Source organism: Ascaphus truei, chromosome 17 (assembly GCF_040206685.1).
Source record: "Ascaphus truei isolate aAscTru1 chromosome 17, aAscTru1.hap1, whole genome shotgun sequence".
Lineage (NCBI taxonomy): Eukaryota > Metazoa > Chordata > Amphibia > Anura > Ascaphidae > Ascaphus > Ascaphus truei.
In genome coordinates, this window is record NC_134499.1 from 37,489,392 (window position 1) to 37,503,033 (window position 13,642).

The window sequence follows — 13,642 nt, forward strand, 5'->3', positions numbered from 1 at the left end:
GGGGGGGCAGTGGACGAGGGGGGGGGCAGTGGACAGGAGGGGGGGGCAGTGGACAGGAGGGGGGGGGCAGTGGACAGGAGGGGGGGGGCAGTGGACAGGAGGGGGGGGGCAGTGGACAGGAGGGGGGGGGGCAGTGGACAGGAGGGGGGACAGGAGGGGGGGGCAGTGGACAGGAGGGGGGGGCAGTGGATAGGGGGGGGGGCAGTGGACAGTGACACACACACACACACACACACACCTCAGTTGATGCGCCCTTTCTCAGTTCCGTTTGGCGCCGGAGGTGGGGGAGCGACACCTACCTGTACTTCCGGGCGCCGCCACCCTCTGACTCGGCGCCGCGAGGGAGGAAGGGGGTCCGCCATCTTACGCGCCGCGTGGCAGCTGCGGGAAGCGAGGTGATTTGGAGGGGGGAGAGGTGATTTGGAGCGGGGAGAGGTGATTTGGAGCGGTGAGGGGGGAGAGGTGATGCCGCTGGGGAGGGGGAAGAGGTGATGCCGCTGGGGAGGGGGAAGAGGTGATGCCGCTGGGAGGGGGAAGAGGTGATGCCGCTGGGGAGGGGGAAGAGGTGATGCCGCTGGGAGGGGGAAGAGGTGATGCCGCTGGGGAGGGGGAAGAGGTGATGCCGCTGGGGAGGGGGAAGAGGTGATGCCGCTGGGGAGGGGGAAGAGGTGATGCCGTTGGGGAGGGGGAAGAGGTGATGCCGCTGGGGAGGGGGAAGAGGTGATGCCGCTGGGGAGGGGGAAGAGGTGATGCCGCTGGGGAGGGGGAAGAGGTGATGCCGCTGGGGAGGGGGAAGAGGTGATGCCGCTGGGGAGGGGGAAGAGGTGATGCCGCTGGGGAGGGGGAAGAGGTGATTTGGAGAGGGGAGAGAGGTAGGTGTGTGTGTGTGTGTGTGTGTGTGTGTGTGTGTGTGTGTTTTATTTATTTTTTTGGACCTTTGGCCCGTCACTCCGCCTCAGGCCAATGAGAGGTGTGGGGGGCGGGCCAAGGGGGTGGTGTGAGTGTGTGAGGCCAATGAGAGGTGTGCGGGGGCGGGCGGGCCAAGGGACCAATGAGATTGCCGCTAGGGACACCGGACATCCAGCAGGCAGGCATGCATGCAGGCAGGCAGGCAGGCAAACATACAGTGCTTTCACTAATATAGTATAAGATACTACCTATTACCCATTTACATCCCGGGCAACGCCGGGTCTCTCAGCTAGTTCCTTATAATTGATACAATGCCTCCATCCCTTCTGTCTTAAAGAATCTAAACGCCTGCCTCTTTTCCATTTCCTCCCCTACCTGTTTATTTAGTCGCATTGGTTTAGACTTGTTTCTTTTATTTTTATTACCCAAGGATATACACTAAGTGTGCTTTTTGAACAATGTTTTAAAGAATGCACATTTATCTTCCACGTGTTTCCCTGCAAAAATATAATCCCAATGTAGTCCTTGTAGATTAACCCTTAGTTTATTAAAATATGTCTTTGTAACGTTTCAAGTCTTTGCTGAACCCAAATAATATGGTTTTTGATCATTTATTTCAAATGAGACCATGTTATGATCACTTTTAACAAATGTTAAAGTCCAGGAGCATTTGGGTATTACTTCTACACTGTTTATTACCAAATCCAGTATTGCCCCTCCTGATTGGTTCCTCAATAATTTGGGTCATGTAATTGTCTTTAAGCACCCCTGTTTCCTTTTGTTGTAATGCTAATCTTATTGCCCCAGTTTGTCTGGATAATTAAAATCACCCATAATGAAAACATGACCTAGTTTTGATGCCTTCTCCATTTGTATTTTTACCTCCACTGCTAATTTGTATCCACAAGGTCTCTACATTCTCATCAATCCCTTCATAAACATCTTCCCTTACAAAACGTTTTAGATCCGGTTTAACATATAAACATACTCCACCTCTTCTATTTGCTTGATCCTGGCAAACAATGGAATAACCCTCTACATTAACTGCCCAGTCATAAGTTTCATCCCACCATGTTTCATTAATGCCTATGTTATCATACTGCTCCCTTGTGGCTATTAATTCAAGCTCCCCCACTTGATCTGTCAAAGTTGATATTCGACTTAATTTTATAACATTTTCAAGAGCGTGTAATAGTTCACAAAAATCACTATACAGAAGTAGCAGTAGTTTTGAATTTATATGTAAACCACAAAACCTTTTTTTTTAGTGCTAAAACAGAGTGGACAGTATTTAAAGACAGCCAGTGTTGAACCTCTTCAGCTGCACTGTGCTAAATTGTGTTGGGCAATAACATTAAAGCATCAAATAATCAGTCTTGCAGATTCTAAATATCTAAATTCTATTAAATGTTGTAAATGTATAAGAAATGGTACGCCGCCCACAAATTAAACTATATGGGAGACGAGATTGGGAAGATCACTTCAAAATTATAAGTGTGAAAAATCAATACATTTCTCTTGATTATCATTAAGCCTAATCTTCTGGCAAATATTGATCCCCCTTTATTTTAGATAATTGAAATGTTTATACACCGCATTCAATGAGGAATTGGGTATTCTAAATGTTTAGTCTTGTCACAAAAGACATTTGGTAAGGGTTATAAAAAATAATCCAAAGTAACTATGGACACACAGGGCTTATTCTGTAAGGCGTGATGAGCGCAGATGGGCTATCGCATGAAAAGTTCCGTTAAAGTCAATGGGACATTTCATGTAATGACTCAGATGACGGGTTTTCTCACCTTTCAGAATAAGCTACATATAGTGTATAATCTTCCAAATAAAGATATAAAGGATCAATTTTTTTATATAACGATTGTATCTTTATTCTTGGCTCTGCTAGGTTTTGCCACCTTGTACATACTAAAGACAATTTTACTAAAACCTAATACATTCAGACTTAACACACACATTCCCAGCAAGCTTAAACCCCAACACTGTGTGTCTGTGTCTATCAAAAGAAGTGCTACTGAGCGTGGCAAATGTATATAACAAGACAGGGAAGCCCAATGCTACAGCCAGTTTGACAAAATATATATGGTTAGTTAGACAAACATTTCACAAGAACATTTAAAGGTTTGAAATATGCTCACAATTTGACACGATGATACATAATGCATAAAATAGTTTATACCCATGTACAGAAATAGCGTTTATTGTGGCATTCTGATGTGCATTGTGGCATTTTTGTTTTCAGGAATATCTTACAAAGCTGGGTAATGCAGAGTGCCGCCCAGAACAGTTTCTGCAGTCCAACGCCGTGTCCGATAAACTATTAATAATTATTCAGAATGAAGACATTGCCAACTGTATTCATAAGGTGAGGTTTTTGATTTTTTTTTTTTTTTTTAAACGTAACTAACTTGAATCGCCTTGTAGCGTTAGTTCTTGGATCCATTGGTGTGGGAAAAAAGAATTAACAAAAAAGTTTTGTGCCTCGGTGTAATTTTAAAACCAAACGTTTGCAGCAGTGAAGTAATTTAGAGCTCAGTCCCTGCTCCCTTCCAAGAATTATTGTTACATGCCTTGAAGATTCACTCAGAACAGGTTGTGTATTTAAATCACTAGCAGGCAGTTGCTATAATGAGACTTTACACGGGCTCTCTCTCCATTGGCATTTTTTAAAGTTCAGTTAAAGGTAATGTCTTGTTACTAATTGCTTAAGATATCCCAAGTAAAATTTGTTAAACTTTGCTCCATTTTGTTTTTCTTGGGGAACTTATTTGTTCACTCACACGTTATCTAATGGCATTTAGATACAGATAACATTTAAGAGAAATTATCCAACACTTTTTATTTACAGATACCTGCTTTAGTAACGTTGAAGAGGCTGTCGTGTGTCAGTTTTGCTGGAGTTGACAGTTTGGATGATTTGAAAAACCATACATACAATGAGCTGTTTGTGTCTGGGGGCTTCGTTGTGTCTGATGAAACCGTGCTAAATCCAGAATCTGTCACAGTTGGTAAGATATGTCTGTAATATTTTGATGTTTATGAATCCTTGGTTTCCAGTACAATGACTGTTAGCATTATTCTCGATTGAGTTTCTGCAAATCTAAATGAACAAGACGGCTATGTTAATTCTTCTTATTTAACTGCAGGATAATAAATAAATAAAGATGCATTGCGAGTGTAACAGACTTGCATATCACGCAAAGGAGATCATGTTGCATGTTTCCAATTATTTGTAACTTATTGCCTATTTGGCAACTTTATAGGCTAATAGTGGAGAAACTGAGAAGTCTTCAGGCTTCTGTGCTACCCCAGCTTTTCTATTTTATTTCTGTTATTCACTAGGGGAGAGAATTGAGGCCCAATTTGTCAAATGTCTTTTTTTGTATGAAAATGTTTAGGTTTTATGTTAAACATTATGGCCCATATTTACTAAGTAGTCTTCTGCTATAAGACACCTTACAGTTTGACTTGAATGTGCTTTAAGGTGTCTCCCATCACCAGAAGTTGCCTTGTGGCAGAAGCCTGCTTGGTAAATATATCCCTATATGTCTCTCGTAAAAAATATAATTTCCACAGATCCAAAATGAGTTTTGGGATAACCATATGGCGCATCTTGCCCAACACACTGTAAAATCACAGTAAAGGGAGGGAGGTAAAAGAAGCAAATTCCAAGGTTTCCGCGTTACCACGTTTATAAGCAGTTGTTGAAAATGCTAGTGTGGCTTAAGATTAAAAAAAGGCTGTAGAATAAACACCACATGCCAGTTTGTCCTTATTTTGCGTCCTAGTTTGACCAAGCCAGAAAATCCATTTGGCTATTTAAGTTAAATATTGACCCAAAAAGGCTTTCTCTCATAGATGCTGCCACGTAGGGCACACCTGTGAGCACGAGACCTGTATTATAGGACATGGGTTAATACACATAGCTATCTAGTTTAGTCACTTTTAACCTTGTAAGGTCCCTCAAATTAATATTCTCCTCCCCCCACCCCCTCAATCCGTCCCAATATACAGTCTGTCACGGACAGCACACTTGTGAGCAAGTGACCTATATGCAATCAGGGTTAATACACAGCCAACTCTTTGCCCCACCTTTCTCTTTCACAAAGTACTTCAAATGGGTTAATATTTACCCTTACTCTGTTACGATCAATATCTGCTGATACACTGCCAACACCAAAATAAATATTAAATTATTTCCAGAGTCTAATGGTTCCAGTTTTTGAGGAAAAACTATGCACTTAACAAACATAAATCTGTTATAGTAAAATGTGTCCGAAAATGTACTTTACTCTCCACAATCAGACCCCTAAGTATTACTTATGCGAGGCTTTAATATTCAAAAAGTGTTTTAGATTAGAGATTACAAAAACATAGTTATAAATATAAATACAGATTGTTTCTTAAAATAACAGTGTAAACATGATCAGAAATCGCTATACAGGAAGTTACCATATGTCATAGGTTCTTCCCAGAGGTCTCTGACGTAGGATTGATGAGAATTCACATATCCAATCCCAAATTACCTGTTTAATTCTGATTTCATAACTCCCTGGCAAGGCCTATATATTATTGTTCTCCCATTGACAGGGGGTGAGCTTATATTTTCCAATCAGCGCTGGCTGACATTTAAGACTTAAGAGAGAGAAAAAAAAACACCTTCCTGTGGACTTGACAGTTTGCCTCTATATAAAAGGCACTGTTGTGTTTTTGCACTCCACATACACGCTTCAATATTAAATATACCCATATATGATGTCTATTTTTGCAGGAGAAACAGATCTGTTTCGTTGCGCCTCCTAATCATGAAGTGTTTGGCATGATTTGATTGATGTAATGATAACGGTTACAAATATCTATCTTCTGTTCTTGCAAATTGCGGTCAGGCCCAGAATTCCATATTTAATACAGCCCTCAGACTAAGAGGTGACCTGTTGGTCATCCTCTGACGCACAGGGGATATTCAGGAATGTAAGTTTGTTTTTTTTTGTTTGTTTTTGAGGCTGACAGACCATCTGGCCTCCCAAACTATACTTATTTTACTTTTAGTAGGCCATCAGTAATAACCCCAGGTTAAGCTTCCTTTCGACATCAACCCAGAAACAGGAAGGGTCTTGACCTGTCGTAAAAACAATTCTTGTATTTTTCAGATATTCTGTAACCAACATTAACCCCTAAAGTACCAGATTGATTAAAATACTTTATCTGCTGCCATATTCCTTACAGATGCACTGAAAAAATTCCTCAGCTTCCTCGAAGAAACAGACAGCCCTGAAGGAAAGTGGCAGTGGAAAATTCACTGTAAATTTCAGAAAAAACTTAAGGAGTTGGGCAGGTGAGCAGAGTATTTGCTACAAAATGTTATTCACTTTCCAAACATTTCATACCAAGTCTGACACTGTCCTTTCTTTCCCCCCCCCTACCTATAGAATGAATGCAAATGCTCTACGTATGTTGACTCTCCTAAACACTTACCAAAAGAAACACCTGGTGGAGATTCTTTCATATCATAACTGCGATTCTCAAACTCGACAAGCTCCAGAACTTGACTGTCTTATCAAACTTCAGGCTCAGAACATACAGCAACGACATGTTATTTTTCTAACAGGTAAAACTTGATTGGACGTTTGTATTGTTGGGTATTTATTTAGAAGAAAAAAAGGTGTGGTATTTATATATTTGTATTTTTCCAGAAAAGAGTGCTTCATTATTTCCTAATTATTCTGACAATGGGATTGTGGTTACAACGATGGAGGATTTTACGCAAAACTTTACAAACCTTGTTGGTTACCATAGCTCAAACACTGAAGAGAACTGCCTGTCACAGCTGGCTATTCAAGAGAACCAAGCAGGTATTTACCGTATTTTATTCCATCGTGTTTTGTCCATTCACAACTAGCGATTGGGTGGGGCCCCAAATTGAGACTCCGTTTCTGCTTGGTAGAGAAGTTGTTAATGGATTTATCTTTAAAGAGGCAATCCAAGCCTCAATCCACTTTGAAACTGAAAGGCAACCATTTTTGTAATCAAACCTTCAGTAAGTGTAACGCAGCAGCTACAATGTATTCTTATATTACTAAGGTAACATTATATATTACAGTTTGCAGCTCAGACTGCTGGGATTATTGGCAACAAATGATCACAAACAGGAAAGTGTTGCAAAGATCTTGCACTGCTGGGGAGGTGTGTTAAAACTTGCTATAGAAATCAAAGGAAGCTCAGTATATTTAACCTCATTAAAATGGCATTGAGTTGAATTAATATATATAATTAGTAACACGTAGCATATTGCATGGATTGCTCATTTAAGACCGTAGAAAATTTGTAATTTTAGATAAAATTAAGTTGTGCTTACAACATCTTTAAGTTTAATGGTGACTTTTTCAATAATCGCAGGGATTTGCTAAACTCGAAGAATGAGTGTGAACTCAATCCGGTGTTAACTGCTTTTGGCTTGAATGGCAGTTGATGCTGGATCGAGCTCTGATATAAGGGTGAATTCTCTCCCCATTCCCCCTCCCCATATATTGTGTGATTAGATGATCACCCCGCCAATTTTACATAGTTTTATTTGACAAATGAGACCTTTTGGGAAGTGTTGGGATTTCCTAATGTGCTTTGATTGCTGTCTGAAAATCCCAACTTTTACTCCAAAGGTCAATCAAGGTAACGAGTGGTGGAAGATCCCGCCCCTGCCTATGCATGATGAACTTGAAAAGACGTTAAGAGTGAGTCATATTTTTGGAACCTTATATTCAGGAAACTTCTCTTTTCAATACAGTTCCTGGAGAAACAGATGACAAGGAGGAAGAGGATATGTCTTTAGATTCAGGGGATGACACACCACAGATAGAAGTATGTACAGAGTCTTTGAAATTTGAATGTCACAATGAGGAGAGTACAAAAGAACCAGATTATGTAGACACACCTCTACCTGACGGTTCCACTAACCTGACAAAAGACGAGACTCCCAATGCTGATATAGATGAAGTGCAGCCAGTTACTCCCGTCTCTACAACAGCCTGTATTGCAGGAGAGAATAGCACTTCAACTGGGGATGAGCTTTGCAATGATTTTCAAGATCACAGTAGACCCTTGAGTATGTCTCATCAATTCAGCCATTTCAATGTTCTCACTCATCAGACATTTTTAGGAACAATGAACCCAATCTTGGCAAACCAAACTCAAGAAGGAAGAAACTACTTTAGGAGTTCGTATAGTCAAGTGACGGAACCTAAAGCATCACAAAATTCAAAGTGGGATCAGAAGTGGAATTTGAAATGATTTTTTTTTTCAGACCGTATTAAAAAAAAAACTATATAAATATTTATATATATATATATATATGACCTTTTCTAAGACTGTTCAATTTCTACAAAACGTGAATTACAAGTTTTATTATACACTGAACAGAAAACACTGTTCTTTTCCCTTCTAAAAAAATGCTGCCTCGTACCATTAAGAACATCTGCAAGCAAATAAATATTTTTTAAGTCATTGTGTTGGAAATTTTGTTTGCACTTTTTATGTTTTCTTGTTTTTTTATGTTGGTATTTGAACAGTGTTTAACTCTTGAAACTGGTTATATGAAAAATGTTTGCTTTAAGTAAAATCATTTTAGTAAACATAGAAGCCACTTTTTTTTTTTTTGGTCTTTGGTTACCTCAATGTGTCTTGTATATATTTGAAATAGTGCATTTTTGTAAAGTTTTTTTTTTTTTTTTTTAATGTAGGAACAAATACAATTATTTTAACAAGTGTTACAAAATTTTCACTAAACACATTTATAAACTGACAATGGTGCAGTTCCCTTTACAACAATAAACTTTGTGCACTTGGCAGTTTGATAGTATTTTATTTACACTTGCCCAGAATTTCAACAATTCATGCTTAAACCCTTCCGTGCCACAGGTGATTGCCACGTGCTTGGCCACACATTTTCAAGCTTTTGGAATACATTTGTTAAAGTATGATTCCTGTGATTAGCTTCATATATAACTATGAAATATATATTGGTTTTTTTTCAGCACAAGTTGAGCTTTTCATTTGTACCGGACTCAAATATGAAAATGTATTCTACCAGATATTGCTAACAAATTCATAAAATTAATACTAAATATTATTGCTCTGTTCCAGATTATACTGATGGTTTTATGTATTTTTTTTTTTGGCCAATAAGGACCCCAAATTAGCCAGACCGTTCACGTCTGAAATTTACATGGCTGAATGTAAAAGGTACATGCTATCGGTAACGAATGACAACTATGCCGTAGAAGAAACCTCCCCGCCACAAAAAGATATTTGTGAAAGTACATGCCTCAGAGTTCAAACATACATGTGTAGCATGTCTTTCCCTACAAAAAAGTTCTGGCCACAAATCTTTGTATAACACTGTAAATTTGACAAAAATTAAGACCGCCTTCAAACTTTGCATCAGTTTCTAAAACCTACTCTGTGTAATCTTGAACATAAATACAAAATGCTATTGTCCTGGATCTAAAAAGAGGCCCGAAATTAGTAAGGCTTGTCGGTCACACCAGTATTTATCATGGCTGAATTCAAAAGATGTTTGTTATCATTGATATAGATACTACGCTTCTCCGTGTAGGGAGTATTCTGCTGGTGAAAAAAATTGGTCATACATATGAGAAAAAAAACAAAGTGAATCCCTGCGCTTCTCCCATTGGGCTAACAATAAATGGGGAAATAAATATACATAGTGAAGCTTAAGTCTGTAAGACAAAGGAGACTTTCGGTTGCATCTTTTGATCAAATAATGACAAGCCCGCTAACCAGCGTCAAGGTAAGCCTTAAATGAGGCTTACCTTGACGTTGGTTAGAAGGCTTGTCATTATTTGATCAAAAGATGCAATCAAAAGTCTCCTTTGTCTTACAGACTTAAGCTTCACTATGTATATTTATTTCCCCATTTATTGTTAGCCCAATGGGAAAAGCGCAGGGATTCACTTTGTTTGCCATCATTGGCAAGTTAAAACTACTGTTGCACAAAACTATCCCGATAACAGTATCAATTTCTTGGGATGTGGCTTCAAAAAAACATAGGCAAAGGTAACACGTTTCCACATAAAGATGCCTGGACAGGAATTCTTGTTGAACATGGTGATCTTTAAGTTTCTCAGACATATACTGACTTTGAACTTGTGGGATGAATTTGACTGCAATGTAATCATCGAAGAGGATACTCTACTTTATCACCCTGGGTCCACTGAGACTTCGATCAGATATGCATTGCCTTCCATACTATTTTGGCAATTTGAGGCACCAAATTGATAAGACTGCATAAGGCTCTTCACGTCTGAATTTTTAATACCTTAAAGCAACAGGCGCTCACCATCATTAGGCTATGCTTATAGTGCCGGCGACGCAACAGTCGCTGGAAAATCAAATAGAAATGACCTCTAGCGATCGCGCCCAATCCGCTGCGCTTACTATAAGCGCACACGACGGTGGCAATGAATTTGTTTTGCCGTCGCTGGCACTTTAAGCACAGCCATAGCAAAGCAAAACGAGTCTAGCATAAAAATACCACCATAAAAGTACATATTTTGAGGGTACACAAGCTAGGAAATGTTTTAGGTAATGTTTCCCCAAAAAATATTTCTAGCCTGGAATCTGAAAATGGTGGTCTTTTTCTCATTTCCACTCATTTCAGCTGCTGACATACATGGCAACACCTGTAACAAAGCACCCCCCTTAAAATGTATATTTTCTGAAAGTACTCATCCAATAAAGTGCAGATATGGGCATTTTGTTTCCAAGAATATATTGCTAAGATTTGCCCTTTCATTACCAAGGGTAGGTATTGCCTATGAGGCCACTGTAATTAATTTTTTTGCAATAAAAAAATGTAAAATTTAATTTCTGTCAGTGTTGTGGTGTTAGACTATACAGTATATAAAATGTTGATTTTTTTTTATTGGTGTTGGTTCCATGTGTGGATGTGGTTGTGAGACACCTAATGTAATTATTATAAAAGGAACCAACTCAAGCATCTCTTTAGCTTTGTTTGCTGCCACTGCTATGAGATCTATATTGGGAAGTTGCATTTCCACCAGTTTTTTGGCTCACGTTTTTCTGCTACATGGATTGCTGTGAATTTTCCAGATGTTGCACTGCCAAAGCAATGTTTATGGATACTGCCCATTGAAGAGATGGACTTTTTGTTCTCTTATGTAGGTTATGGCTGTTTGGTTATCTGACCAAATTTTCAAGTTGCTGCCTTTCTATCTGCAATGCTCTTAATTCCAGAATGGTTGCTGATACATCGTGACGCCTGATAGGCCATTTTCCCAGGGCTAAAATGGGGTCGCATGTAGATTATTTTTTTCTTATGGCCCCTTCCCGGCCATAGTATCCCCAAAGGACACGTCATCCACTAGCAGAGTTGTACATCTCGCGAATCTCAAGATCACAGCATCCACCTTAGGAGGGTAATGCCAGGCTTCTGTTTTCATCTTCAAAAGGATACATTTTAGTGAGTTTTATCGGTCATCCATGAAATCGGACATTGGTTCCATCGGAATTTTGCTGCATCTCGTTAAGGCAAGCCTTGCAGAGCTTCTTGTTGGCCAACGCTGATTTATCACATGCAGCGCAGTACTTTGTTTTCCTTGTAGCTTTCTTTTTTTTTTCAACTTTGAATTTTTATTGGAAATTGCAAGTACAACCAATGTAACACAGCCCATTATAACAGTTCCAATTATATCAATCACATGTATAGATACTACTAATACACATCTACAAAACACTTTACAAACAGGACGGGACGAACTTGGCAAGGGGACAGGGATAGAGGGTAGGGAAGGGGGGTGGGGGATGAGCGGCTGGCGTTTCTTGATTCTGCTCATTCTTGTGACTTTTGGCCACCTTGTTAGTCGTCATCTGAGGAGATTACCTGGATCAGGTTCTTCTGGAGTATCCTTTTTCCAGCTCTAAGCTTTTAGGAAAGTCTGCTAACTGTGCGTCACTGAGTCGTGTCGTCTGATCTGCCCTTAAAGGAGAACGCACCTAGGTAAATTAGTGCAAGATTGTGGTGGCGTCCACTCCTGGGATGTCTACCTGGGCTAACCATGGTTCCCAGACCTTTAGAAATTTTGTGCCGGAGTCATTAACTAAACTCGTTAATTGTTTCATCCGGCAGACATGCCAAATTCTGGTTTTTATCTTAGGGAGAATTGGGATTTCCTGTTGCTTCCATAATGCTGCGATCTCGCACCTCGTAGCAGTAGCAAAGTGCGCGATCAATTTATGCGTCGCATTTGACAGACCCTGGATCCGCCTGCCCAACAGGAACAGCCACGGGTCCAGGGGGATCTCCAAACCGAGAATCCGCTGAATCCATTCTCTAATCTGTTCCCAAATAGGGGCCACCTTAGTGCAAGACCACAGCATATATTGGAGATCTGCCGCTTCCCCACACTGCTTAGGGCAAAGAGGGGAGTAGCCTTTTACAAATTTCGCTAAGCGCGTCGGAGTGTAATACCACCTCATAAGGACTTTATATGCGTTCTCCTTTAATGTGGTGCAGATTGAGCTTTTCGCAGCCGCCTGTATAATTCTGTCCCATTCGTCGTCCTCTAGAGTCTCCCCTAGGTCCGATTCCCAGTGTCTCATGTAACTCAGTCTATTGTCAATGGTCGTCTTCTGGCAGATCACTTCCCTGTACGTTCTAGATGTGAGTCCCCTTGTGTCCGTATCTCTGGAACACAGCTGCTCAAAATTTGTTCGCGCCGGTCTAATTGGCGTTTTATTATAGAAATCTCTGATCTGGAGGTACCTAAAGAATTCACTATTTGGGATATTATTAGAGGATTTAATTTGATCAAATGTTTGTATGGTCGTTATGCCCTCCAGATCTTTTAGACGGGAAAACCCCTTTTGAGTTCAGATCAGGAAGTTTTTGCTATTCAGGCCCGGAGCGAAGTCTGGATTGCCCACTATTGGCGTCATTAATGATGTTTTGGTAGTCAAATGACATTTGAATTTCGTGGCCTCCCAAACTTTTAATGAATTGACCATGGTCTGCAGCGGAATGTTCATCTTGCGTACCCCTTCCCTGGGTAACCAGATTAAGTTTCGGATTTCAATTTGTGCACAACATTTCTTCTCCAACTCTACCCATCTCCGTAAGCTTGGGTCAGTGTGCCATTGGAGAATCTGCCCTAATTGGGCTGCTTTGTAGTAGGCCTGCAAGCAAGGCACCGCTAACCCTCCTCTTAATGTGGGGCGTTTTAAGATTCCCTTAGCAATTCTTGGGTTTTTCCCGTTCCAAATAAATTTCATTATTTTTGACTGGAGGGAGAGGATGTCTGCCTGTACCAAAGGGATAGGGAGACTCTGAAAGAGATATAGCATCTTTGGGAGGAGATTCATTTTCACGCTATGTATCCTCCCAATCCATGAGATACTCCCCTTCATCCATGTCCGGAGATCCTCCCCCAGCGTCTTGATGACCTTGGGGAACTTTGCTTTATATAAAGATTTGTAATCCCTCGTGAGATAAACCCCTAAATATTTGATAGCGGAGGGTTGCCATTTGAACTTAAAATTGAGGTCAATCAGCTTTTCGACTTCTTTTGGTAAATTAATATTGAGGGCTTCTGATTTAGACTGATTGATCTTAAATCCCGAAATTTGGTTAAATTTGCCCAGTATATTGAATACATTTGGAAGAGATGTGAGAGGTTTGGCTAATGTG

The 13,642-nt window shown here is 40.3% G+C and overlaps 1 protein-coding gene across 3 annotated transcripts in view; it reads left to right on the plus strand.

Moving 5' to 3' along the window:
• Window positions 1–8,765, plus strand: part of TASOR (transcription activation suppressor) — a 45,725-nt gene extending 36,960 nt beyond the window's left edge. For 2 of the 3 annotated variants that reach the window (XM_075574841.1, XM_075574842.1), the window contains 6 exons: window positions 3,167–3,289; window positions 3,773–3,932; window positions 6,151–6,259; window positions 6,354–6,532; window positions 6,618–6,776; window positions 7,706–8,765. In XM_075574841.1, coding sequence (XP_075430956.1) covers window positions 3,167–3,289; window positions 3,773–3,932; window positions 6,151–6,259; window positions 6,354–6,532; window positions 6,618–6,776; window positions 7,706–8,208 — 1,233 coding nt within the window. In that variant the 3' untranslated portion in view covers window positions 8,209–8,765. Of the gene's footprint in view, window positions 1–3,166; window positions 3,290–3,772; window positions 3,933–6,150; window positions 6,260–6,353; window positions 6,533–6,617; window positions 6,777–7,580 lie in introns of all 3 variants that reach the window. The other variant, XM_075574843.1, reaches the window with a different exon arrangement.
• The last annotated feature ends 4,877 nt before the right edge of the window (window positions 8,766–13,642 follow it).